General features: G+C 27.3%; 6 protein-coding genes across 6 annotated transcripts; 3 read left to right on the top strand and 3 right to left on the bottom strand.

Moving 5' to 3' along the window:
- Positions 1 to 348: 348 nt before the first annotated feature.
- LOC145745376 (ADP-ribosylation factor-like protein 6) lies at positions 349 to 2,735 on the bottom strand. The gene is made up of 4 exons (XM_082563440.1): positions 2,494 to 2,735; positions 2,027 to 2,190; positions 1,549 to 1,678; positions 349 to 1,249 (listed from the first exon to the last, which is right to left on the bottom strand). The coding sequence occupies exons 1-4, from the start codon at positions 2,673 to 2,675 to the stop codon at positions 1,162 to 1,164; spliced, it is 564 nt and encodes a 187-aa protein (XP_082419566.1). The 5' UTR covers positions 2,676 to 2,735; the 3' UTR covers positions 349 to 1,161.
- A 536-nt stretch (positions 2,736 to 3,271) lies between these two features.
- On the top strand, positions 3,272 to 6,173 carry LOC145741728 (all trans-polyprenyl-diphosphate synthase PDSS2-like). The gene is made up of 8 exons (XM_082559374.1): positions 3,272 to 3,344; positions 3,896 to 4,118; positions 4,291 to 4,416; positions 4,658 to 4,862; positions 5,063 to 5,227; positions 5,420 to 5,512; positions 5,632 to 5,817; positions 6,015 to 6,173. Exons 1-8 carry the CDS (start codon positions 3,278 to 3,280, stop codon positions 6,171 to 6,173), a joined length of 1,224 nt encoding a protein of 407 aa, XP_082415500.1. The 5' UTR covers positions 3,272 to 3,277.
- Positions 6,174 to 6,491: 318 nt separating this feature from the next.
- Positions 6,492 to 13,313, top strand: LOC145750644 (uncharacterized). Its single transcript, XM_082566723.1, has 14 exons — positions 6,492 to 6,662; positions 6,812 to 6,875; positions 7,410 to 7,522; positions 7,804 to 7,931; positions 8,105 to 8,224; positions 8,473 to 8,565; positions 9,234 to 9,334; positions 9,574 to 9,680; positions 10,123 to 10,202; positions 10,317 to 10,500; positions 10,899 to 11,058; positions 11,302 to 12,068; positions 12,256 to 12,357; positions 12,661 to 13,313. The coding sequence occupies exons 1-14, from the start codon at positions 6,563 to 6,565 to the stop codon at positions 12,765 to 12,767; spliced, it is 2,226 nt and encodes a 741-aa protein (XP_082422849.1). The 5' UTR covers positions 6,492 to 6,562; the 3' UTR covers positions 12,768 to 13,313.
- Positions 13,314 to 13,954: 641 nt separating this feature from the next.
- On the bottom strand, positions 13,955 to 18,902 carry LOC145741739 (organic cation transporter protein-like). The gene is made up of 13 exons (XM_082559386.1): positions 18,697 to 18,902; positions 18,300 to 18,396; positions 17,642 to 17,809; positions 17,287 to 17,390; positions 16,854 to 17,008; positions 16,449 to 16,638; positions 16,050 to 16,176; positions 15,710 to 15,854; positions 15,406 to 15,582; positions 14,844 to 14,952; positions 14,523 to 14,622; positions 14,228 to 14,358; positions 13,955 to 14,027 (listed from the first exon to the last, which is right to left on the bottom strand). The coding sequence occupies exons 1-13, from the start codon at positions 18,900 to 18,902 to the stop codon at positions 13,955 to 13,957; spliced, it is 1,782 nt and encodes a 593-aa protein (XP_082415512.1).
- Positions 18,903 to 19,957: 1,055 nt separating this feature from the next.
- LOC145741747 (uncharacterized) lies at positions 19,958 to 21,489 on the bottom strand. Its single transcript, XM_082559397.1, has 4 exons — positions 21,410 to 21,489; positions 20,811 to 21,053; positions 20,516 to 20,664; positions 19,958 to 20,205 (listed from the first exon to the last, which is right to left on the bottom strand). The coding sequence occupies exons 1-4, from the start codon at positions 21,487 to 21,489 to the stop codon at positions 19,958 to 19,960; spliced, it is 720 nt and encodes a 239-aa protein (XP_082415523.1).
- Positions 21,490 to 22,429: 940 nt separating this feature from the next.
- On the top strand, positions 22,430 to 25,577 carry LOC145753555 (prestin-like). The gene is made up of 2 exons (XM_082569963.1): positions 22,430 to 24,305; positions 24,345 to 25,577. The coding sequence occupies exons 1-2, from the start codon at positions 22,430 to 22,432 to the stop codon at positions 24,767 to 24,769; spliced, it is 2,301 nt and encodes a 766-aa protein (XP_082426089.1). The 3' UTR covers positions 24,770 to 25,577.
- The last annotated feature ends 205 nt before the right edge of the window (positions 25,578 to 25,782 follow it).

Below are 25,782 nucleotides of genomic sequence, written 5' to 3' on the forward strand. Positions count from 1 at the left end.
TTGTTGTATCTTTTGACGTTTAAAACTCAATTCAGTTTATTTATTTTAATTGCACCATTACCTTGTTTAAATCATTTACCAAAACTTTTTAGTACTTTTCTCTGTAATGCATAAACTATTTGTTAATATTTAGTACATGTTAGAATTATGTCTTAGGGCAAAATTAAAATATTTTGATTTTTTTTTGGACTGGAAAATGAATTTTTCTGTTTATACCAGTATTGTTATTTTTATATGTTCATTATAATATTTTTAAATAACAGGGCATCCAATTTGACCTACAGCTATTGATTTTGTATTTAACAAACTATTGATTTTGCTGTAGAATTTCAATAACGATACTATTTTTAAACATGCATTTATTAATAAAAAAATAATGAATTTTTAAAATTTATGGCACCAGTAATAATTTAAAAGTAGCTAATGGTTTGTAATAAAAATACCTTTTTCATGTTTTAAAATTGACCTAATTATCTTCAGCATGTGCTTGGCAAGTTGGTATATTACATTAAAAATGCAACAAATAAAAACTTAAATTATTTACAAGTAGAAACATTTAAAATAAAGTGAGCTTACCTTATAACAACATAAATAAAATATAAAACTATGCTGCATTATGTTAATTAACATTATTTAAATAAAGCAACAACATGAAAAATATATACTATGTTACTATACAGAAAGTGTAAAAAGAGCAGTCTAAACCGACATTTTTTATTTTTAGACTTTGTTACTAGAATTGACTAAATAAAAATATAAACTGGTATTAGTAAGCAGCCTTAATAAAAAAAATTTTCTACAAGATGTACCATATTAAATATACAAACATATATGAATTACTACAATTTTATATGAAACACATTTTAAAATCTAAAAAAAATCACAATGTTATTTGTAAAAAAAAATATATATACAATCAATAACAAAACGAAAACAGGTAAGTTTGGATATGTACCTTTAAAACCCTAAATCATATTAATCTTAGTATTTTCTATCAAACATAATGAAAAAAAGGTAAGTTTTTGAGAGTATAGCCAAAAAGAACTAGAAAACTTAGCTTTGAGTGCTCAAGATAAAACCTAACGGCATGGGAAAGTGAGATTATACTTTATGAGATTAGTGCGGTTCGACAGTACAGTAATTTTTTTTAGGTAACGCTCTTCAGTTGTGAAGCTGAACAGATTGTAGTTGGTCAGAAAGCCATTGAATCCCCTCACTTATTCCTTCCCCCTTTATTGCATTTGTTGCACTGAATAATGCATGAAAATATTTTACTATAACAAGTGCATTATTAATGAGGCTTTACCGATAACTTGTGATCATAAACAGGGAATGGTTTATCATATAGTGGTACAAAAAAACTACAAAATAGTAATGTAAAAAATATATTTACTGTAGGCTATATAATTAAATTTTAAACACCAACAAAAATAATAATCTTATATTATTTCAAGAGTATTAACAAATAAGCCCATTACACTTATTTAAAACAGTTTAAAGGGCAACCTAATAAATTTACTGTGAATAAATATTGTTGCACTAACTTACCAAATGTGCCAAGGTTTTTCTTTAATTAAATCTAAACCCAGAATTTGTGAACATTTAACTGCAGATAAGGATTCCATTAAATCCATTTTGTTGGCGTAAAATAAAATAGGAATTCTTTTGTTTTGGATACCTGAATATTTAAACAGTTATTTAATCACAATAAAAATGAGTTAAAATCTGGCAGCATGGTGTAGTAGTCAAAACACTTGCTACACTACATGAGGTAGTAGGTTCGATCCCCACTGCGTTCATGCTATAGTGCCCTTGACTAAGGCACGGTAGATTGTAGGAACTCCTGCTGGGCTAACAATTAAACAGCAGCTTAATTATTGAGCAACTATAATCAATAATATCCCAAAATGCCATAGGTAAATCAATACTGGGTTGGGGTACTGGTTGTTAGTCTTTGTTTAGGTCGTTAAGTTGACCTTCCCATATCAAGGATAAAGCTATATAAAAAAAATATTTTACAACTTACTTGGATGTTCCAGTAATCTATCTAATTCATCTTTAGCAACTGCCATACGTAATTTATCAGCACTGTCAATTACATAAATAATTGCATGTGTTTCTTTGTAATAATGTTCCCACAGGTTTCTGTATCTTCCTTGTCCCGACATATCAAAAACTGTGAAAGAAAGGCTAAAAAAAGAATTAAAAAATCAGATTAGAGTCCAGTAAACTAAAAAAATATTTGTTACTAACTTGTTTTTATAAACAATTTTATTAACACTTTGAGACTATGCGTAAGTTGAAGTAATTACAATGTTTAAAGCATTTCATATACAAAAAGTTAATAAACATTACACATTTTTTATACATTGTTTTAAAATTTCTTATGCATCAAATAAGGGGAAAAATAATATACAAATAACAATCAATGACAAATTTAAAACATGTATATAAGTCTATTCCACATAGTGATTGATCCAAATAAACACTTACTTTGACATTGTAAATTTCTCTACATTAAACCCTACAGTTGGCACAATATCTTGGACTTGGTCATTGGGTTTTAATTTATTTATAATTGTTGTTTTTCCACTATTATCAAGACCAACACATATTATGTTTGCCTCCTTCTTCTTGGTTTTTAACCAACCGAAAAGTCGATCAAATAGCCCCATGCCAACAAAAAAATTGTTTTATGTTTCAGTTTTCTTAAAAAATTATATTTAACTTCTTAGTTATTCTATTAAAAAAGAAATAGAAAATAAATTAAACTTTATTTTGGACTACCTAACTACATTTTAATTACTTTTATCTGTTCATTATACTTCATCACTAATTATTTTTAATAGTATAGTTTACTTATATTATAGTAACTTTATTATTTAATAGTTTCTACTACGTTAACTTGTACTACGTAACGTTGTAATATTGTTGCCTGTCAACAACCAAGAAAAAATCCCATTTATCTCACATTCCTATAATATGCCGCCACCCTTGGTAACAAATGACGCGTAGCAAAAGCAAAGCAAATCTATTTGAAAAACAGATATATCGCTATTTTCGGTAATTTATATAGGTTTAAACATTAAGGCAATAAATTAAGTTAATTTAAAATTTTAATAAATAAAGTTAAGCAGAAACAAGATATTATCTGTACAAAAATATATCTTTTGTAAATTTATAATAGCGCCGTAACCGGAAATTAGTTCAATTATTGAAACCGGGTATTTCCCGAGTAAAACTCGTTTCTTAAAAAATATTTCAACGAAATTTCAAAATGAATGTCCAAAGAATTACAAAACAAATTTTTAGCTATGGTAATTCAATTTTTAAAGTTAAACAAGGTAATTTATAATAATATTGATAGACTACGGTTAACAACTGCTTTAGTATTTTTATATCGCGAAAAAAAACAACGTTAGCAAAAAAATGTTTAAGTCGCGCATTCGACTTTTCCACATCCCAGTCTGGAAAGTAGGGCAGTTTTCATCTCGTGCGTGCAAGCGTAAAAATTGGCGTGACAGCGCGTGCACGCGTATTAAAATTTTCGGTCTACGTGTGCACGCGTGATTTATGTTAGCGTGTTTACCTTAATTTTGTATTTACTTTTAAAGCCAGGCGTGCAAAACGCCAATTTCAGGTGTGCATTTTTTTCAACAAAAAAAATCTTGTGCGTGCACGCTGCCCTACTTTCCAGACTGGTCCACATCGAGGATAAAGATATATACAAAAAAAAAAGTTTTTAGTTTTTAATTTAAATCTGTAAAACGTGAAAGACAATTGTAAAAAATATTACAGTGTTTTGTGATTTTTGCTTATAGTATTGAAGTTTTAAAACGGTAATAATGCAATTATATTTAAGAAAAGTACTTTAATTTAATAAAAAATTTTCTAGCTACAACTTCTACACAAGTTCGACTAGTTTCATTTGGTAATGGATTTATAAACAAAGATTCAAACAATGTTGTTAACAAAGCTGTGTCAGAAGCTGAAAGAATTGTCGGTTTCCCAACTTCATATTTAAGCTTGAGAGCTTTGTTAAGTGATGAACTTAGTGCTGTTGCTTTGCATATGAGAAAACTGATCAGAACCAAACATCCACTTCTAAAAACTGCAAGGTAAATTATTTAACTAAACGCTGTATTAAATTTAAAGTATTTTAATATTTGTTTTTTTTAACTGGGTTCCTCAATTTTTTTTAACCTTATTGCTTTATTATAATTTTGTTAATTTTTTTTTGTATTTCTGCAGTATCTTAACAATGTTTTAAAAAGGTTTTTATTTTTTAAGGGAAATATTATTTGACACCAAACATAACTTTCAAGCATGTGGTTTAATTGTTCTTTTAATGGCAAAGATGATTGAAAATATAAGTGAAAGATTGCAACAATTAGATTCAACTTCTATTTATAATAAGTATAAAAAGCTTTACTTTTTTAAATTAAAATACGAAAACTAAAATATGTTTTGTATTGAAATTAGTTTTTTTAATTGTTTTTATATATCGATTTATTTCTAAAAGGTTCCTGTATTTAAATTTCATTTATTCCTAAAATTTTTGGCACTTTAGCATAGAAGCATTTGGGTTCAAACCTTTCAACTATACAACCAGTTAAGAATAAAATGACGTCTTAATTATGATAATTTATTTTTCTAGACAGCGTTCTTTAGCTGAACTGACAGAACTTATCCACACAGCATTTCTTGTACATAGAGGTTTAGTTGATGTTAACCAACTCACACAAATCCAAAAAAAAAACTCAGTATCTGAACTTGAGTTGGGAAATAAAATAGCAGTTTTGAGTGGAGATTTTTTACTTGCTAATTCTTGTGCTGCCCTTTCAGAGCTAGAAAACCCAAAAGTAAAGTATTCAATTTTAGCGTGGTAACATCATAAAATGGATTTAATTGTTATGTATGATATTTAGTTTATATTTCCTGGGGTATTTTTAAGTTTTTTAAGAAAATATAAATTTTGAGTGTCATGGAAAATATAATAAAAATATATAATGAACGAAAAATTAAAACTTATGAAATTTAATTAGTTTCTTCTTTAATTTAGGTTGTTGAGCTTATATCGTCAGCTATTAGTGACATGTCACTTGGCTTCTTTGTATTACCAGAACCTGGAGAACATTCTAGAATAAATTCAATCGATTCTCTTCCTGTGAACCTTGAACAATGGCAAAATACAATGTTTCTGGCACATGGTAGTTTGCTATCAAACGTAAGTTATTACTTGAGTAGTAAATGATGATTTTTAGTCAAATTTTTTATCCATAAAAACTAAAAAAAATGTGTTTGAAAACATGACAAAATTAATTTTATTATAGATTTTTTTAGGTTTTATTTTTAGTTTATTTTCAATTATTTTTTTAAAAACTTATTTTTATTTTCTAATTTGTTTGTTATGTATTAGGCATGTAGATCTGTAGCAATATTATCCAGCCAAGATGAAGAATATGGAGAATTAGCAGCTCAATTTAGTAAAAACTTAATACTGGCTCAACAGGTACATTAGGATATGGTTTACACACTAGTTTATCTTATATTATACAAAAACTAAAAGCTTGTTTTTTCTTAATATAAGAATAAGGAATTTTTTCATCAATATCAATAAATTATTTTTAGGCACACAATGATATAGACCGAATAACTACAGCAAATAATCAAATTACAAATGGTCAGATACAAGTCTCAACTTCTGAGTTATGTTCATTACCTGTTGTTTTATATGCACAAAATAATGGAGGACAACCTTGTCTTCAAGAATTTTTAACTCTTAATAATGAAAACCTAGAATTAGATAAAATAAAGGTATGTTAGCTATAACTCCTATTATTTTATTTTAAAGATATCCGCCATAAGAACAGTTTTACAAAGTTTGTTTTTTAAAAATATTAGTAATATAAATTTAGGTTTTATAATTTTTCTGTTTTTTTATAAACATATATTTAGCATAACACTTATTTTACTCTTGAATACAATTTTTATAGTTAAATTATATTTTTCAGTTATTTTCAACCGTTTCAAAAGATAAAGATTCAATCGAAAAATCAAAGCATGTTTTAGATACACATAGGAATTATGCATTTAAAGCTTTAAACCAATTTCCAAATAATGATGCAAGAAGCTCCTTAACAATGATAATTAAAGCGTTTTCAGGCTATTAAAAATACAGTCTTTTACATTTTGTGTCACTTTTTTGGAGTATTAGGTATATAGTTATAGCATATCTGTTTTAATTTCTAAAGACAAAGTTTGCTAAAAATGTAGTTTTATTTGTTAAAAAAAAATATTTTTTGTTATACTTAAAAAATTTTAAATTACGCATTACAAATTTAATTTTTAATATAATTTAGATAACTATTAACTTAATTGTTTATCAGTCGAGGATAAAAAAAGATTTAAAAAAAGTAAAAGTGCTTACTATGATGCGATAAAAGTATCTATTTTATTTACCCGGTTTTGTGTTTTTTGTTTAAGGAACTTAAAGTTAAAAAATTTGGAGCTAAAATTTTTTTATATAAATTCACTCTAAAGAAATATTGGATTACATAAAATGGATTTAATAAAAGAAAATTACTTTGATGAAGAACCTGAAGTTCCGCATAAGAAATTAAAAGTGTCAAATGACAACGAAAAAACTACAAAAAATAATGGTAAAACACGTAAAAAAAACTTTTTTGATTTTTAATTTATAGGTTTATTTTTTTTGCATTTATTAAGGTATTTATTTTTAATTTTATTTTTAAATAAATTAAAAAAATAATTTTAAAATTGCCAAAATTAAAATTTCTTTTTTTTAAAGATTTAAAGGAAGAAAACAATGAAAAAATTCCAGAAAATTCCGTCAATCAAAATGAAAATAACTGGTGCTTAATTATTTAAATTATCAAATTAATTACTTAATTTTGTACTATTATACCAAGATTATGTGGCAATTTGAAATTAAAAAAAAAAATTTAATATTCAGTCATAGAAATCATACTTTTTTATATTTATTTATCCTCAATGTGGGAAGATCGACTTCATGACTTAAATATTAAATACATCAGTTACCCCAACCCAGTCTAGAATTTCCTTTGTCAATTCTAGATATTGTTGATTATAATTAACTATAGGTAATTAAGTGTTGGCACAGCAGAAGTTTATTCTGTTTATAGTGGTATAGCATAGAAGCAGTGGGAATTGAACCGGGGACCTCATGTAGTGAAGTCAAATGTTCTGACCACTACACCACACTGCTGGTTTAATTTTTACCTAATGTATAAAATATATTTAACATTTAAGGCTAACTTTATGCTGTGACAAATTTAGATCTTAAAAAAAGAAAAGTCAATCATAGATGATTTTATTTCAACCACAATGACCAATACCACAATAAAACTTAATATTTTTTCTTTTAGTGAATCTTACTCAAGAAATTCGGCTACCTGTAATATAGATGACCCCCCAATAAGTCCAACTTCAAGTGAAAACTCAAAAGCAAGTGAGAGTGATTGGCAACCTCCCTCAATAGGTGATAAATTTAATTATATCTGTAAAATTTATAAGATTTTCAAATGTTAATTTGTGATTGTTTGTGATAAATGGTCTACTAAAACACAATAGGTTTTATTTAAAATATTTTTAACTTGTATTATATAAAATTTTTTATTAAAATTTAAATTATTGTGGTTCAGTATTAAATTTAACAATTTCTCAAATATTAAAGAATTTTTTTGGTAATATTGTTAAATAAGGTGTTTAACTTCTGCATTTAAAATCTTATAAGTAACTTTAGTTTTTTTTTATTTTAAGATGCAATGAAATGGGTTCAAGAAAAAATGTTATCGGGTATTGACCCAAGGGAAATTTTGAAAGTACTAACCCCTGATATTGAACCCATGTTGTCCCAGAATATTGATACATTTGCACTATGGAAATTGGTAAGTAGTATTTATCAAAAAAAAATTATTTTTTTATCACTTTTAAATAATTTTTCTATTTTTTCTATTAAATTTAAGTTTTATTGTCAAGCAAGTATTATACTTATTGTACCAAAAAAAAAATTTTTTTTACTTCAATGTTGGTATTACCGTATTTTTCAATTTTTTTTTAGTTGGTTAAAATTCTCAGTGAGCCAAAAAGGAGAGAAAAATTACCTGATGTTAATACCTTTGAAGACACTGTTAATTTAATCAAAAATTCTAAGAAAATATTGGTCCTAACTGGTGCGGGGGTAAATAAATTAATTCTATAAATATATATATTTAAAAATGGATATTTGAAATTTTTGTTACACTAGAAAGTTAAAAATTTTGAAACAATTATTGTAAAAATTTATTAACCTCTTTTAATTATATATAGATAGAACATCAATTAAGTTAATTATGTATAAACATTTGCCATTTTAAATTCTTTTTACTGCTAAAAATAGGAAAATAAATAAAATATATACGCAATAAATAAAAATAATATACTTTTCAGGTTTCAGTATCTTGTGGAATTCCAGATTTTCGATCAAGAGATGGAGTTTATGCGAGACTTGCTGTCGACTTTCCAGATTTACCTAATCCTGAGGTATTAACTGACATTACTATACATTGTGTGGTATAATACATAAAAATATAATGTAAAAAAGTAACATTTTATTTTAAAGTGTTATGTTACAGAGTTTTGCAATTTTGTAAGTGATGTATATACCACGTTAGTATGGTTGACAATGAATCACAAAACGACTTTAGAATCTTTAAAAAATGTCTGTAGTACTTACAATTCAATTTTTAAAAATACTGGAAAATGATTAACATAAAAATTCAGTTACTAAATTTTTTTGTGTGACGTAGAAAGTACTAAGTAGCGTAGTTAATGTATAGAAGCTAGTACTTTCTACGTCATCACAAACAGGGCTTTCCCTTTCTTTTTTTTAAATTTATTTTACTTTTTCTAAATTGTATAACCTAAAAAGTAGGTAAAATTATTTAAAGTTAAAACCATTTTTGTGTTCAGTGACACCAACTTTATTAATTATTGAGTATAAAAATATTGCTAATATATGACTTAAAAATATTAAATTTATTGTTGCATTGTGACTTATTGAAAAATATTAACTTCCAATTCAAGCTTTCTATATTTTCAGCCTAGTGGTTAGTTTCTAGATGAACTATCAAGATTTTAATATTATTTCTAAACCAAAATTTTATGTTTTTTGTCATGTTTTTATTATTAATTTTAAGTTTATTCTTTAGGCAATGTTTGATATTGGTTACTTTAAACACGATCCGAGACCTTTCTTTAAATTTGCGAAAGAAATTTATCCCGGACAATTTAAACCAAGTTTAATACACAGGTATTACTTTACAACATTTTAATTATTATCAAGTTTTTTTAGAAAGAGTTTTTTGTCAGATTTGCCTTAATTTTAAGCCAAAAATATTGTAGTCGTTTGTTAAATTTAACAAATAGGTTGATTTAGACAAATAATTACTTGCATAATTTTTTAAATTAAAACTGATACTAAGATAATTTAAAATTAAAAATTTTTTAAAAGTTTTTTATTAATGTACCAAATTTTTTTTTAATTTTTAGGTTTATCAGTCATTTAGAGAAAAGTGGTCGCTTACTAAGAAATTACACTCAGAATATTGATACCTTAGAGCAAGTAGCTGGAATTAACAAAGTTATTCAATGTCATGGTACATGTTATTATTTTTTTTTCATTAAATTTCTGTTTAAAATTAATTTGTCATTTGAAGGTTACATTAAAACACTAAGTTTGTATAATTTTTTTTGTATATATCTTTATCCTCAATGTGGAAAGGTTGAATGCACAACATAGAGTAACATTAGTTACTCCAACCCAGTCTCGAGTTGCCTTTAGCAGTTTTGGATATTATATAGATTATAATTGCCAGGTAATTATGTTGCTGATTAAGTGCTGGCTCAGCAGCAGGTTATACTGTTTATAGCGCCTTACTCAAGGGCCCTACAGCATGAGAGCTGTAGGGATTGAACCCACGGCCTCATGTGTGGTAAAGCAAGTGTTCTTACCACTACACCATGCTTTCTTACATAAGGGGAAAATTAATGAAAAAAAAGTTTAGTGATATTATTGTCTTAAATTTGCTTTAAATTTAGGATCTTTTGCGACAGCAAGTTGCCAGAAATGTCATCACAAAGTCGATTGTGAGGCAATAAGACAAGACATCTTTAATCAAGTAAATTTCATACCACATCAAAAATAAATTAAATATAAAATATTACAGATAAATATCATATTATATAAATTTTGCCTGAAAAAGCAAAAATATTTACATTTCTTACATTTTTAGATAGTACCTCACTGTACACAATGCTCTGATGAAGATCCAGGAATACTAAAACCCGATATCGTGTTTTTTGGAGAAAATTTACCCGATCATTTTCACCAACAAATAAGTGAGGACAAAGACGAAGTTGATCTTCTGATCGTGATCGGATCGACTTTGAAAGTTCGACCAGTGGCTCTTATACCAAGTGATTTTTATTTATTTTGTATTTAAAATTTTTTAATTTTCAACAACAAATTTAGAAATTGCATTAACCTAAACGTTATTTTTTTTATCAAATTTTAATTCTATTTTTGTCATAAAATATAAGTAAGTTTTTGCATTTCTATTGTTTTAAATTGAAAAAAAAATATCTTTAAAGAAAGTGGATTTATATTTTTATAAGTTTTATTATTTGAAAATGTAAAATTAAATTTTTTTATAATGGTTATTAAAAAATCATACTTTTAATTAGAGATTTACAATCAAATTTTACAGATTGATAAACATTTAAATATTTAAACATATAAAAGTTTATTTTTGTAAGGTAGAGAAATTGTTATCTTATATATATTTTTTGTTTTTAACTTTTTACATTAATTTAAGATTCTGTACCGAGCACTGTTCCTCAAATCTTAATAAATCGTGAATCTTTACAACACCTAACATTTGATGTTGAACTACTCGGTGATGGAGATATTATTATTGGAACGTTGTGTGAGGCACTTGGAGATCAATTTCTTGATCTATGTGAAAAACATGAAAGGTTTGTTGTTTATCTAAATCACTCTGATAATAATAATTTGTGTTGTTTTTATGTAAAACTATCTTATATCTAAGTAAGATTGGCGGTTTTAGCATTACTTATCCTTATCATGCTATTTACGATATTTTACTAATTAATTTAACGCTAAAAAGCCCTAATTTGTATTTTTTTTGACTTAGTAGTTTAGTTAAAAATGTATTTTAAGTATAATTTTAATACATCCTTCACTTTTAATATTTTTAGTTTAAAAGAAATTACTGAACTACCTCAACATGAATCAAGTTTAAATTTAAACAACAATGCTCAAAACTCAAATACAAATTGCTTGCAAACTAAAACAGACAACGCCATGGACACCACTACTGCAACTGAAGAAAACCCAACTACTTGTAATGATAAAACATTAACCGACAATGATACCTCTTTAGTTTTAAATTTAGACGCTAACCAACATGTGCCTGAAATTTTTAAAAAATCAGGTCCTATTGAAAGATTACAGCATAATAGAAACCAAAATCAGAATGAAGTTGAAACAACTAATTCTCAGTTAAATATAGAGAGCAAAATACCAACCAAAGTTAAACTAACTGATATTATTCAAAATGAATGCAGTGTGAAAAATGATCAAACTTGTTTAGTTCAAAAAGATTTATCTGCAACACAAAATATATCTCAAACACCAAATTGTGAAAATAGCAAAAACTTTGTAGAAAATTCTAATTTAAATTCTGGTGAAGATAAAATATTAACAAAAAATAATACTGACTCACCCAAAGCTTATAAAGAAGAAACTTCGTTAAAAAATCAAACCTTAGCAGAAAACAATGGCACTTTGAATGTAGTACATGACAACACAAAACTTGTAGAAAATCAACCCCTCATAGAAGACAAAATTATTTTGAATGAAGACTCTAAAGATGTAGATCAAGAGGAGACAAATGAAGACCTTGAGATGATGAGAGGGATGTGGAAGAGCAAATGGAAACAATCAATCAGTTCAAGAATTCCACGTAAGTTCAGAATTTTGTTGTGTTGTTGTTTTTTAAAGATGGTTTAGATATGCCAATATTTCTTTAAATTTAGTTTAAAAAGAAAATTAATTTATTTTAAACAACATTTTAAAATAATTTTATTAGTATAACAATTGTACCACTTTTTTGTTTATTAGCTGTTGTATAATTTTTGAACTTTGTTTAGCTGGTTGTTATTATTACAACAAAAAACATCGATATATTTTTCCTGGTGCTGAAATAATTCAAGAGGAATATTCATCTGATGAAGAATCATCCATTGACAATGGTGAGCTCTTATTAAACTTTTTAATCTTAACATTATCATAAGTTGGATATTGTCATTTATTTTGCCATATGAAGTCTAACTTTAGACCATAATCGTAAACTCAATTTATTTATTTTTGTTTTTAGTTGCACATAATTTATTTGATCCTGTTTTTTTTTTGCGAAATGGCTTTTATATTAAGCGGTAGTGAGGGATTTTAAGCATTTATTTATTTATTTGCTAATATTAAATATCCCTTTCCTTTGTGCTATTTGTCCCATTGCTGGTATTTAAAATGACGTATTTTGATACTTTACTTCACAGATTCTAATTCTTCTACAACAACAAAACCTCAACAACCTGACAATCCTTGCTGTTCAACCTCAATACAGAACTTCTCACCTGTTTGTGACAACTTAGCTAACTCATAAACTTTTGTGCTTTTTTGCAGTCATTTTACGATGTCGAATAGCTCCACCTGGCAATAGAGTTATGTTTATTACGAAAAAAATAAAAAGATTTTTTGAATTTTTTTTTATATTTAAAATTGTTTCTTTATTAAAAATACAAACTAATAATATTGTTGTCTATGATATGGTAAAAATGTTTCGAATATGAACTTGCTATTGTTGGGCTTTAAGTTTTTTTTATACTTTTTTGAACTTTACTTGAATGCCAAAAACGACAATTTACAAAAATGTGTTTTAACATTTTATTTTACATAAAATATGCATTTTTATTTTACATAAAAACATTTTTATTCTACATAAAAAAACTTTTCGAATTTTGTTAGAAAATTATTTTTTTCTCAGATTGAGAATCAATTTAACTATACTAATAATTTGTACTAAACTAACTACCAATTAATAAAGGCAATTTTATGTTATTTTTATATATGTTTAATAAGCAATTATAACATCCATATCATAAGTTTTTTATTATAGTTCTATCTGTACTTGTAGGTCAATTCTCAGTATTAATTGAATTACAATCATAACTATATTACATGCTGCATTTAGTTAGTTTAATGATGCCACTATATAAAGAGTAATTTAACATAGTCAATTTATTTTTGTATATCAATTATCAAAGTTTTTTTATGTTTGTAAATATAAATAAAAATTGAAAATCGATAATTTTTTTCATAAGTTTTGTATTTAATGTCTTTAATTTACAATTTTTATTATATTCTGCTATTAATAAACTATTTTTGTTTATTATTATTAGTAATTGGTTTTTGTTTTAATATAAATTTTTTGCAGAATTGGACAAAATTTTAGAAAACTGAATTAACTTTTTAAAACTACACATATTTTAAGAGGGATAAAAATCTGCCAACAAGTAAAAAACAAGAAGAAAGAAAGTGTGATTGGGAAAAATCATTTGTACCAAAATCAGACTAAGGGGTTCAAATTAAAAATGCGTTTTAAGAGACATACGAAACTTGATGGGTAATGTTACTTTAATATTTTGAGAAGTTTTTTTTAAAATATGGTGTGAAAAAATCTACAGTCAAATTTCATTTTACAAGGCACGATCATTTTTACATAAACACCAATTTTGATTCAGCGCTAAATTTAATTATTAAATATTTTTTAATATTGTTTTTTAGATAGTTTTACATTTGTGTTAAATTTCCATCTTCAGTTTTATTATAAGCTTCATTCTGATGGCAACTGGAACTTTCACTTCTAAAATCATGAAAAAAACATTAGGTTAAAAATATGTTTGAATATCTGCTATAATGTAACGCAAGGCCAGGTAAAAATGTCAAAAAAATTACAAAAATGTGTCAAAAAAATAGATTTGCATTTTCTGGGTTGTATCACCGGTGAATGAACTTTTATTTTTTGGGGTTTTATAATAATTTTTTTATGAAATATCCACTTACCCATCTAAATCTTCTTTTCCAGCATAAAAGTTTTCAGCTTCATCCAATGATGTGAGCATATTTCTTCCATTTGTTTCAGGAAAAGCAAAAGTCGCCAATCCAGCTACAATTGCCAGCACACCAAACAGTGTCTGTGACATAAAAAATAAATTTTTAAAAAAGGGGGAAAATTAAATAGTATTGTTGGATTTATATTAGCCTATGCTTATCTAAGTTATAGAATATACCAGTCATTACCATTAAATAAATTTTATAGGCTTTATTAGTTAAGAAAATTAAAGTTTTGTGCATTTACACTAGTAAGCCATGGGATAATGTATTGAAGTTGTAAAGTAAATGGAGTAATAATACTTCCACATCTGGCTGCCATTGATCCAAGTCCTACTGCTGTACTTCTACAATATTAAGGTGCACTTTTTTATTTTCTATATACTTAGGTTAATAATTACTTGTATCTAACAAGATAATTAAAATGTTTAATTTTTATAAGTATTGTGCTTATTTTTTTACATAATGTCCCTCACAATATACTTTGTATAAAATTTTTTTTTTTATTGTTCTAATTTTTGTAAAACTAACATTTAAACTTTAAAATATTAACAAAGTATTTTTATACCTTACTACAGTTGGATATAATTCAGCAGTAAAGTTGTATATGATTGCAAAAGATCCTGAAACAGCCATTTTTCCCATCAAGGCAAATGCAGTTGAGGTATTTTGAATGCCTTCACCAAAATACATTTTAATAAATCGATACGTTACAACATAGGGTAATAATAATATATCTTTTAGTAAAAATGGTTGATAAAAATAGATTATTAACTGATGGAAATATTAACCTTAACCTATTGTACTTTAAATTTAAGACTTTGTTTAGCATCAGAACACATGCTACACTACATGAGGTCGTAGGTTAGATTCCCACTGCTCTCATGCTGTAGCATTCTTGAGTAGACAATACAAATCATATCAACTTCTGCTGAGCTAGCACTTAATCAGTAGCATAATTATTAAGCAATTGATAATCAATAATATCCCAAACTGCCAAAGGCAACTCCAAACTGGGTTAAGGTAACTGATGTTACTCGTCGTGAAGTCGACCTTCTAACATCGAGGATAAAGATATAATGCCACAGCACATTCTCCATTGTATAAATACATTAATTTAAATCACTTACTTGAGCTTGTGTCTGCATATTGTGCGGCTACTATACTGACCAAGCAACAGACACCACCGAATAATAAACAACCAGAAAGTAGCGGTTTTCTTCCAAGTCTATCCATGGTTAAGATAATAAAAAAGTAAGCACCAAATTCAACCAAACCATTCAACATATTATTAAGATATGGATCCCCTTGAAATAGGTATAACAAAAGTTTTAAATATAGTACATTTTTTTGATCATATTTGTTATTTTTCTGATGTAATTTTGTAGTACATTAAATACGTTCAATATTATTTAATTTTTTTTATAGATTTACCTGCTAGTTCACCCACGTTTAGAGAAAGACCATAATAGACAAGAGAGTTCACAAACCAGTTAAACATCATGTTAATTGTGATCAAACACATTTTTTTTCTCTTGAATAACTCAAATGGTGAGTAGTTTTGTATTTTTGCACTATCCTTTAAATATATAATAAAACTTATTTTTGGAAAGTTATTTTAAAAATTCAGGCAAGAATAATTTTTTGTTTATTTTATAATAAGGTATGTCGTTGTGTAGGCTATTTAGAATAAATTAACTGTAACCATAAAAGTTTTTACAAAAATATGCTTAAAATTCAATATTTCCAAAACTAAAATCTTTAATTTTATTACCTCATTTTTTTCTGCTTGTTCTTCTGCCCTTTCCCAAACATCTTTTGATAAAGAATTTCCATTTCTTGTTGCAAGTTGTTCACTTATTTTCTTACCTTTCTCCACTTTTCCTTTTGAGAATAACCACCTTAAATCCAAAGACTTTTTTGTTTATCATTTATTTAATATTATAGGAAATTTTATTTAGTTTAATATGGTAATATTTAAAAAATTCTTTAATATATAATAATTAAAAAAAAAATTCAAAGTTGATTGTACTAAATGAAAACTAAATTTAACTAATTCATAGAATAATTTTAACAGATATTCATAAAAAAAATTTAAAAAAATATTTTACTTAAAAAAAAATTAAAAAAATATTTAAATCTAAATCTTCTACATATTCAAATAAATAATTACATTGGGGACTCGGGTAAAAAGAAATAAAACAAAATAAAGGGCAATGGAACAAATGAGATAGCAAATTGTAATGTTCTCCAATCCCTCCAAGCATAAGCAAATCCAGATAAAGTCATGTACCCAATAGCAAATACAGCCTGGACATTGATACCAATAAATGTTCGCCATTTCTCACCAGTTATTTCCATTACTAAAATATAATGTTTTATAGTCTCAAATTATTGAGAATTTTAAATTCTTTAAATCAAAGGTATTTATATTTAATTAGAAGATATTTAACTATATCCAACTTTTTTTAAATTGGAAGACCTTTTTTTAAGTTTCAAAGATTATAAAAAAAAATGTATAAACTATATAAAAAATAAATTAATATTGTTAAATTAAACCTAAAACTATACTACTTACAATATACAAAACAGGCTATATATCCAGCTTGTAAAAATAATGCAAGCCCAAATCTAAGTGCAGTAAAGGTTGCAAGGTTAGGTGAGAAAGCACAACCAATTCCTATTGCCATCATTCCAACCTGTCCAACTAACATGGTAGGACATCTTCCAAAGCTTTAAAAATGTTTACTTTTAGGATAATAAAAAAATTTAATTTGTTTTACTAATTATTTTTTGGGGAAATCATGCTACATAAATATAAGAGAATTTTATTTATTTTTTGATAATCTAATTTATTAAAAATATCTCTAGATATTTAAAAAAAGATATATATTGATTAATACATTTCTTAAATTAAAATTTTGTTTTACAAAATATATCAAAGTCATATAGGCCTATTGAAAAAATGTTTTTAGAAATAAAAAGTAAATAAATAGAAATTAGTATATTACATATCAGCAACATTTCCCCCCACAATTGAACTGATTAAAATTCCAGCAAAGAAAATGGCCTGGACTATTGTTCCTAGTAGCTGGTCATCACAAACCAAATTCCACTAAAATAAAAAGTTTTGAGACATATATTTTGAATAACTCTAAAAGTTTTTTAAATTAATATATTGTTGATAACTTTTGTTATTTTAAATTAACTTCTATATTCTTAATTTAATATTTTGATTTTATTAATTTAAAAAATGTTATCACATTAAAAAAAAACTTATTATGTTGAACTATGGCTTTAGTTTAAATGTGTTTGAGCTACTTAAATTTTGTTTATTGAATTTAAAAATTTCCTTTTTTAAATTACCTCAGTCGTTATCGTACTGATATAAATGCTCTGATCGTAATAATACCCTTTGTCACAATTAATAATTGTGACGTCAGGCGCAACTGGCGGATAGGGACTGATGCAGTTTAATTCCATAGAGGTACAAGCAGTTAGATTGTAGTCATATCGCTTGCATTGGTCGGGTTCCTAAATATAAAAGGTTATGTTTAAAATTTTGACTTGGTATTAGTTTAGTTGACGATATAGAAGATTGGTTGTTAGAATGTAGATGGTGTATTTTCATGCTTGTGCGTTTCTTTGCTGATTATTTAGTCTTAATGTAAGCCAAGTTTGTAGCTTATTTAAAAAAGCTTTATAAAGCTTTTGGCTAAGAAACGTATTTAAAAGTAAAAAAGTTGCGTTTTTTTAATTTAATTACTAAAACACTTATTCTTAAATAAAGATCAGTCCAAAAATGATGTTAAAAATAGTCTACAAAAAGTTTAAAAGGGACTACTAAAGTTAAAACCATAAAAAAGAAGGCAGTTTTTATTATAAAAACAAACTATTTTATTAAAAACTATGTATCATGTTAATACTATAAAAAGCTACGTATATACACATTTTAAAGAGGATTCTAAATGATTATCATCAAAAAAAGAAAAACGTTTTTTGAGGCGTTTTTATTACGAATTACCCCAGTTCGGGGATCAATAGGCAAAGTGTAATTTCGTAATTCTTCTTCGGTCAGATTCGCAAATGTTGGACTACTGTCCAGTGGGGGGAGAGCGCAACTGTGCAAACAGAAATTGTTAAACGTAAAAAGTTAAACACAAAAACTTAGCCCAAAAATTATAAAATAATACAAAAAAGGTAAAATGTTTAAAATATGCCAAAATAGTAAAAAAATAAGTAAAGTGTATATTATTACCTAAACAAAATAGATTTAGATAATTTTATAAACTATGCTATAAAAATGTCTTATCCAAGTAAATGCAAAAAAACAAATTTTAAATAAATTTTTAAAACAACAAAAAAATGGGTAAAAAATAGACTACTTACGATAATATAAAAAAATTAAAAATAAACTTTACCGAAAATCTGGAACGGCCGCCAAAAAAACAGAAGCCACTTGGTTAAATCCCGCTGGTATGGTAACCCAGTAGGCCATAGCAACCAACAGGATCTGGTACTTTCCCAAAGCCCCAATTTCTTTCATTACAACTCTATAATCTACGTTGTAAACATTTTCCTTTTCTCCTGTGGACACTGTAGATATTTCGTCTTTAGACTGATCCATCCTTATACTTATGTTCGTATTTTTTACTTTAGACCAACACTAAATTATCACATATATGTCACTGGTAAAATAATACATTTATTACCCTTACTTTAAGTATGTAGTTAATAAATACTTAGTTAGAATAAATAATGCTTGTTTACATTTTTGTTTTTATTTTGGTCGTTAAATAGCAAAACAAATACAGTAAAACAAAGTGACAAAAATCATTATCATTGCAGCACTGCAAAATGTGTTTAAATATTAAACTTATATTTTAAAAAGCATAAATATACAATTCTTATTAACATTCGATTTTTACAACACAATTTAATTTCTGATTAAGCTTAAACTAGATAAACTAAATTGCTATAATGATAAAAGTTTAATATTACAGGTTCTATTTCTATTAAATATCTTTTTTTAGGACAAGATTGTCATAAACCTTGCTTTTGTTCGTCAATTTTAACAAAAAAATATTTTTTATTAAAAATTTCGGCCTTCTCGAGCAAATAATAATATGTAACTAATTAAAAAATTCGTGGATGCAGTCGCCAGTAATATTTATGTATAGGCTACTCTAGTTAAACAGTGCGCATTGATTGGGCGCTCGTCAAATATTTATTTTTGTTTAAAAAGTCGTTTGGAAATTTACTTGAAATCTTTGTTCACGTTGCAAGAACGTGATATTTCTAATGATTTTACAAAAGACTTGCATGTCTTCGTGGTAACTTGTAAAAAAACGTTAATTTATAATAGGCCCAATGCCGATTTTATTAGACAAATGCTACTCCTATTCAGGGGATTTTAATATCTCTGCCTAATCTTAAGTCTGTATTAAATAAAGATAAATAACCTTGTGGTTTTATTATTTTCTTTACTAAAAAACATTTTACTTGGTCATTGTATTCTTCTATTAAAAAGAACTACACATATTTTGTGTAACTTTTTAAGTGACAACTTTAATTTGATATTTTCCCTTTAAATAGAAAGTAAACTTGTCGTTGAACTTAACACAACCATGTTACAACCATACCCAATGGATTAAAAGTTCAAATTTTGTTTATTCAATATGTTCAAGTCTCCAAGCCTTTCTCAGTCTTAATAGCACTTTTACCAATAACAGACATTGAGATAGCTAAAAGTAGTAATAAAACACACAACAGGATTCTCCAGTTTAAATTAAATGGGCCTTTATACCAAGGGTAGCCACCTTCTACCTCATGTTTTCTTTCTAGATCTAAACCCATTCGTTTAGGTTCGGTTACAGGAGTTGCATAAAAAAATCGAGTATACTGTGGTATATAAAGGGCAGGCTGCTGTTCTATAACAAAAACTTAATTTTAGTTAAGATTATTATTGTTTTTAAAGAAATGTCGTCCCTTTATTTGAGGGGGCTTTTCACAGGGATTTTAAATAGAATTTTGCTTAAGCAATTATCTTTTTAAAATCTACTTGACACTTATTCTTAAACTTCCTGTGTTAAGTGTTTGCTTATAGACGAGAATAACGTTACGACGATAATGCTATGACATATAGCAATAGATTATAAATACCAAAGGTTTTAACAACGATTTTAGAATCGAAATGTAGTTGTTGGTAGGCAAACATTTTGGTTAGTTTATTAAACATACCCCGTTCAATTAATTCTTGTTTGGCAAGTTTAAATCTTTCCATGAAACTTAATCTCCCAGCTTCACCGGCACCAGGAAAAAATTGAAATTCCAAATGTGTTCCTTCGCCTAAGTTGGTGGTTAATTCTTCCCATTTTTGATATTCGCGCCTCAAAAAATAAATAATGTAGTAGTTAGGTGGTGGCGATAGGCATGTTGATAATCTAGCAACTTTGCCAAGTCAAAAGACACAAGTTACTTTATGGTTACCTCAACGAATAATCCTATTAATAGCCTTTTAAATTTTTAAAATTACCGGGTTTTTAGCATTACTTTAATGTTCCCACATTTTCCTAACTCCTCTAAACGTTTAAGAACCCATAGTCTCTTATGTCCATCCACAACCCAATACTTATTGTCAAGGTGGACAACTGTTATCATTTCGTCGTTTTTATGTGTTAAATCTCCGACTGACACGTGACCATACATGACCATTCGAAATAGATCGATGACGTCACAACCACTTGATAATCGGGATTTGACAGTGTGTCGCATAAAACTAAAAAACGTTTGTTTTAAGGTAATAGGTTGTTTGTATTTATATTGTAGGGTGTACTGTTGTATTGTAACTTATTTGTGTTATCCGTAAACCTTATTCTCAAGGACAAATAGTGTGGCATTGGTTTGGCTCGAACCCTAAACCTTTCGGCTCCGAGCTTTGCCAAGACCGCTTTCTTAAACTACTGGATTTAATATTAAAATGTTCACTTTACAGCTTAGTAGTAATCCTAACCCATTTTTCTGACCCAAAGTATTTTTGGGTTGTTTAAATACCCCTATTTTTGAACATTGTTTTTACGTGAGTATTACATGATTATGTAAGATATAAAGTAATTTAATTACTTATACTAATACCGAATCTCAGAAGGTCGAAGTATTCGAAAGGTCAAAACATTTTTATTTGGTTGGTATTGGCATTCTGGCATTGGCTCCATCGTTACTTATGAGGTTTTTTTTTAAAAATTATGCGTTTAATCTTGTATTAATTTATCTTGATAAAAATATTTAATTTAATGCCTTTTTTTGATTAAATTTCTGTTGCCAAGCGATTTTTAAATTTAAACACGTGTAAACTCTTATCGGTCGAGTGATTTCATGAAAATCTTTTTGTTTTGTTGATAGTTTATTATAGTTTTGACTTGAATAAACATGATTAGGTTTTTATAAATTGGATAATTTTTAAACAATCATCTAGCTATTAGGAAAAAAAAACTTATAGTAAACAGTTATTTTATACGTCTTTTGTTGTGAATATTTTACCAAAAATATTAATAAAAAACTCCCGCCAAATGTTTTTCAAAATAGCGCGAAAACAAACGAAAGTTAATAATAATCTTAGAGATTGTAATAGTCAGATAGTGACAACGCGTTTAAAACTAACTAAAACAAATTGTTTTGGAGATAAAAATAATGCAAAAGTGCACGAAAAATCAAAGTCATGTTTATTTACTATTACAAAAATCTTTAGTCATTATGATTTGGAAACTTTTTATCCCAAGTTTTTTATTTGCGTTATGATATTTAAGTTTGTTAAGCATCAAATATAAAGTTGAATTAAATTAGCTTAATAGTTAAACAGAAAAGTAGGTGATCAAGTTACCTATGGTCTGTTTTCTGTATTTATTACTAAATTTAAATGTTAATTGTTAAAATATCAGAATATAATATGTTGGATTGAGATTGTCTGTGTGTGTTAGTTGGATTAAAATTCAATTGCTGAATCTGGAATGACATATTAGTTTTAGCATTAAGGTGATCCATCTGCTACCCTGGCAGTATGATAATTTAAAGTTATGTTGGATATAAATTTAGTACAATAATTTTATATATGTAAAAAAAACGCACATTTTTTATATTTTTTTAGAATCTTATAAAATGGCAAATACAGCTGTTCTTGTAAACCGATCGGTTTTTACAGATGACAAATTCCATGAAAGATATCAAAAAGCCGAGAGTCAAAAAACTTCATTCCCACTAAAGCGATGGCGACAGAAACAAGGAAAATGCTCTCGACAGCGAATTTGGGAAATAATTTTATCTATTTTTCCGGTATTGTCATGGTTACCAAAGTACGAACGAAGTTACTTAATGGGAGATTTTATTGCTGGATGGACGGTGGGAATAATTAGAATCCCACAAGGAATGGCTTATGCACTACTAGCAGGTGTACAACCTGTTTACGGACTTTACAGTTGTTTTTTCCCGGTTTTATTATGGTTTGTATTTTCCACGTCGCATCATACTTCGGTTGGTACAATGGCTGTCGTTTGCTTAATGATACAAAACCTTATCAGCCAGCATGTTCCGGATTTAAACATTGTTATGAACGGTTCCTCTCTCTTAATTAACGGCCTCGAAACAGATTTAAATACAATTTCTTTAGAGTATTTTTATGAAGGACCTGGTGGCCAGGATCTATTTAACTCTACAAAATATATTTCTGATGCTATGGTAGATCAAGAAAACATGAAAATACAGATTGCTACGTCGGCGACTTTATTAGTAGGAATTATACAACTTGCAATGGCATTGTTTAGGCTTGGGTTTTTAACAACCCTACTTTCTGATCCAGTTATACAAGGTTTTACAACAGGCACGGCATTTCACATAGTCTCCACACAGGTCGAGTATTTATTTGGTTTGGATAATGCAGTCGGAAAATACAGCGGACCTTTTGCTATTTTCAAAACTTTTTCGGACATTTTCAGTAATCTGTATCAATCCAATCTAACTGATGTCGTTATAACAGCTGTATGCTTACCGACGTTATTCGTGATAAAATACATTAATAATAAATACAAGACAAAACTCAAAAGTATTCCTATTCCAGTTGAACTTATTTTGGTCGTCGTGGCAACATTGATATCATATTTCTGTAATTTGGATGACCCTCCATACAATGTTAATATTGTCAAAACCATTCCAACCGGCTTTCCAAGTTTTTCGGTGCCTTCTTACATAAACTTATGGAGCGATATGATATCTGATTGTATTATTATGGCATTCATAAGTGTTGCAATTTCGCTATCTTTAACTAAAGTGTATGCTGATAAACACCATTATGAAATCGACGCAAATCAAGAAATATTAGCACTTGGAATTTGTAATACTTTTCCTGCCTTTTTAAGTTCATTTGCGGTGGCTGCTTCCCTGTCTAGAACAGCAATACAGGAATCTACTGGAGGTAAAACACAACTTGTAGCAGTTATTTCATCGGTTTTAATGTTAATTGTCCTTATATGGCTGGCACCATTATTTCAACCTGTTCCAAAGTCAGTACTGGCTTGTATTATCATAGTTGCTTTAAAAGGTTTGTTTTTACAATTCTCTAAGTTAAAGGATTTATGGTTTATCAGCAAATTCGATTTTGCTATATGGTTGGTCACTTGTGTATCTGTTATTGTTTTGGGTGTTGAACTTGGTCTGGCTGTAGGAGTTGTTTTTGCAATTGTCGTACTTCTGTTTAGAATTCAACATCCTAGGCATGCAATACTTGGCAGAATTTTGTTCACCGATATTTATGCAGATCATATAAAGTATGAGGATGCAAAAGAAGCTCCTGGGATTAAAATATTTCAATATGCCGACTCAGTCTCGTTTACAAACAAAGATTCTTTTCGGAACTCTTTGTATAAATCAATCGGTTGTAATCCGAGCACCGTACTTGCGAAACTTGATAAACTAAAGAAAAATCAAAAAGAAACGACGGAAATACCGTTGGTTTCACAAGAGATTTCGTCAAGTTCAACAAGTTTAAATAGGTCATTTAAAAGAAAAAATTCCTACGTAGAAGAGACACAGAATGATGAAATCACATGCGAAGAAGGAAAAAACGAAAAAAATAAAGCCAAAGAGTGTAATAATAAACAAATCAATTCTGTTTTAGGATTCAATGTTTTAATCTTTGATGCCACCATGTGGAGTTTTGTTGATTCAACAGCAGGAAGAGAAATTATTCAAATTATCGACGTTTTTCAGAATCTCGATGTTGAAGTTTTAATTGGAGGAGCAATGTCTAACGTACTTGATACTTTACACGGTTGTGGTTTAGACTCGAGGGTTGGTAAAAATCTGGTTTTTGTTACACTACATGATGCTGTTACCCATGCCGAGAAAGTTAATCAACTTAAGTGTCAACAATTTAATAAAAATCTGGAAGATAAACCCTATGTGTTTATGCCTGGGTATCCTGGTTATGATCTGTTATCACTTTAGGCATACGAGTGTCATTTTTTTTTCCTTTGTAATTTTTTTTGTAAATATGCTAAATTTTTTTAAGTGTGCTATAAATTTTTTATACAATAAACTTTATATGAAATCTGAAATAACTTTTTAAATATAATTGTAAAATTTTTGTTCTCTCATATATTCTACTATATTTTTCTTGTTTTTGCATACCTATTGTCTATTTTGTTATTGAAATTAACTGTGTATACACATGCTTCATCTTCTAAAAGTTCTGTGTTAGTGAAGCTTATATTTATGTTATATATGTATATTATGTGTGTATGAAATGTTTAAATCATGTGGACTTTGAACTGTAAAACTAGCAAGAAAAGTGGATACGGTTTCCTAATTATAAAAAATAGTAACTGATTGTACATCGCATTAGGGTTATGGTATATATATATTTAGGGTAAAAATTACGTTAAGGTATATATATATATTTTAAAGCATTATAAAGTAACAAAAACAATATTTACCTATCATCTGTATGATATATAGTAATAAAACAATTCACAAGAACTGTAAACGTTAAGCATAAATTTATAAACTGTTATTTACACATGATATATATTTTTGATTTTTTTTTTAAAACTGTGTCAAGTTTTTACTTACTAATCACTTGCTTAGCTGTGAAGTTAGGGTTCTATTTAAAATATTGTCAAGTAATTTTATAAACCAAACTGTGAATAAATTACAATTTTTGTCTTACTACTAACAAGTTTGTATTTTATATTTTCTAGAACTTTTTACTTTATTTTGTAGTTTATTTATCTTTACACATAGCTCTATATTTATTACGTACTATTGCAAATAATATAATATTTTTCCTAGATGATATAATCCACTTTTTGTGCTTTTCAATGTGTATGCAGTAACTATACTTAGATTTAAACACTATTTATTATTTTTTGTACATTTTTGTGTGCTTTGCTTACAACAACTATGTATTGGTACCTACTTTTGTACTCACTTTTTTGACATGCTGTTTATATTTGCAGGTT

Source organism: Corella eumyota, chromosome 1 (assembly GCF_963082875.1).
Source record: "Corella eumyota chromosome 1, kaCorEumy4.1, whole genome shotgun sequence".
Taxonomy (NCBI): domain Eukaryota; kingdom Metazoa; phylum Chordata; class Ascidiacea; order Phlebobranchia; family Corellidae; genus Corella; species Corella eumyota.

Coding starts and splice junctions, on each gene's coding strand:
- LOC145745376 (XM_082563440.1), bottom strand. CDS start 2,675: ATGGGGCTATTTGATCGACTTTTCGGTTGGTTAAAAACCAAGAAGAAG. Junction 2,191..2,493: donor GAGAAATTTACAATGTCAAA/GTAAGTGTTTAT, acceptor TTCTTTTTTTAG/CCTTTCTTTCACAGTTTTTG. Junction 1,250..1,548: donor GAAAAACCTTGGCACATTTG/GTAAGTTAGTGC, acceptor TGCATTATTCAG/TGCAACAAATGCAATAAAGG.
- LOC145741728 (XM_082559374.1), top strand. CDS start 3,278: ATGAATGTCCAAAGAATTACAAAACAAATTTTTAGCTATGGTAATTCA. Junction 4,119..4,290: donor CCACTTCTAAAAACTGCAAG/GTAAATTATTTA, acceptor TTATTTTTTAAG/GGAAATATTATTTGACACCA. Junction 5,228..5,419: donor ATGGTAGTTTGCTATCAAAC/GTAAGTTATTAC, acceptor GTTATGTATTAG/GCATGTAGATCTGTAGCAAT.
- LOC145750644 (XM_082566723.1), top strand. CDS start 6,563: ATGGATTTAATAAAAGAAAATTACTTTGATGAAGAACCTGAAGTTCCG. Junction 7,932..8,104: donor CATTTGCACTATGGAAATTG/GTAAGTAGTATT, acceptor ATTTTTTTTTAG/TTGGTTAAAATTCTCAGTGA. Junction 8,566..9,233: donor CAGATTTACCTAATCCTGAG/GTATTAACTGAC, acceptor TTTATTCTTTAG/GCAATGTTTGATATTGGTTA.
- LOC145741739 (XM_082559386.1), bottom strand. CDS start 18,902: ATGGATCAGTCTAAAGACGAAATATCTACAGTGTCCACAGGAGAAAAG. Junction 15,855..16,049: donor AACAAGCAGAAAAAAATGAG/GTAATAAAATTA, acceptor ATATATTTAAAG/GATAGTGCAAAAATACAAAA. Junction 15,583..15,709: donor AAACGTGGGTGAACTAGCAG/GTAAATCTATAA, acceptor ACCTATTTCAAG/GGGATCCATATCTTAATAAT.
- LOC145741747 (XM_082559397.1), bottom strand. CDS start 21,489: ATGGAGCCAATGCCAGAATGCCAATACCAACCAAATAAAAATGTTTTG. Junction 21,054..21,409: donor CTTCGACCTTCTGAGATTCG/GTATTAGTATAA, acceptor AACGTTTTTTAG/TTTTATGCGACACACTGTCA. Junction 20,206..20,515: donor ACAAGAATTAATTGAACGGG/GTATGTTTAATA, acceptor TTTTTGTTATAG/AACAGCAGCCTGCCCTTTAT.
- LOC145753555 (XM_082569963.1), top strand. CDS start 22,430: ATGGCAAATACAGCTGTTCTTGTAAACCGATCGGTTTTTACAGATGAC. Junction 24,306..24,344: donor GATTTCGTCAAGTTCAACAA/GTTTAAATAGGT, acceptor ATTCCTACGTAG/AAGAGACACAGAATGATGAA.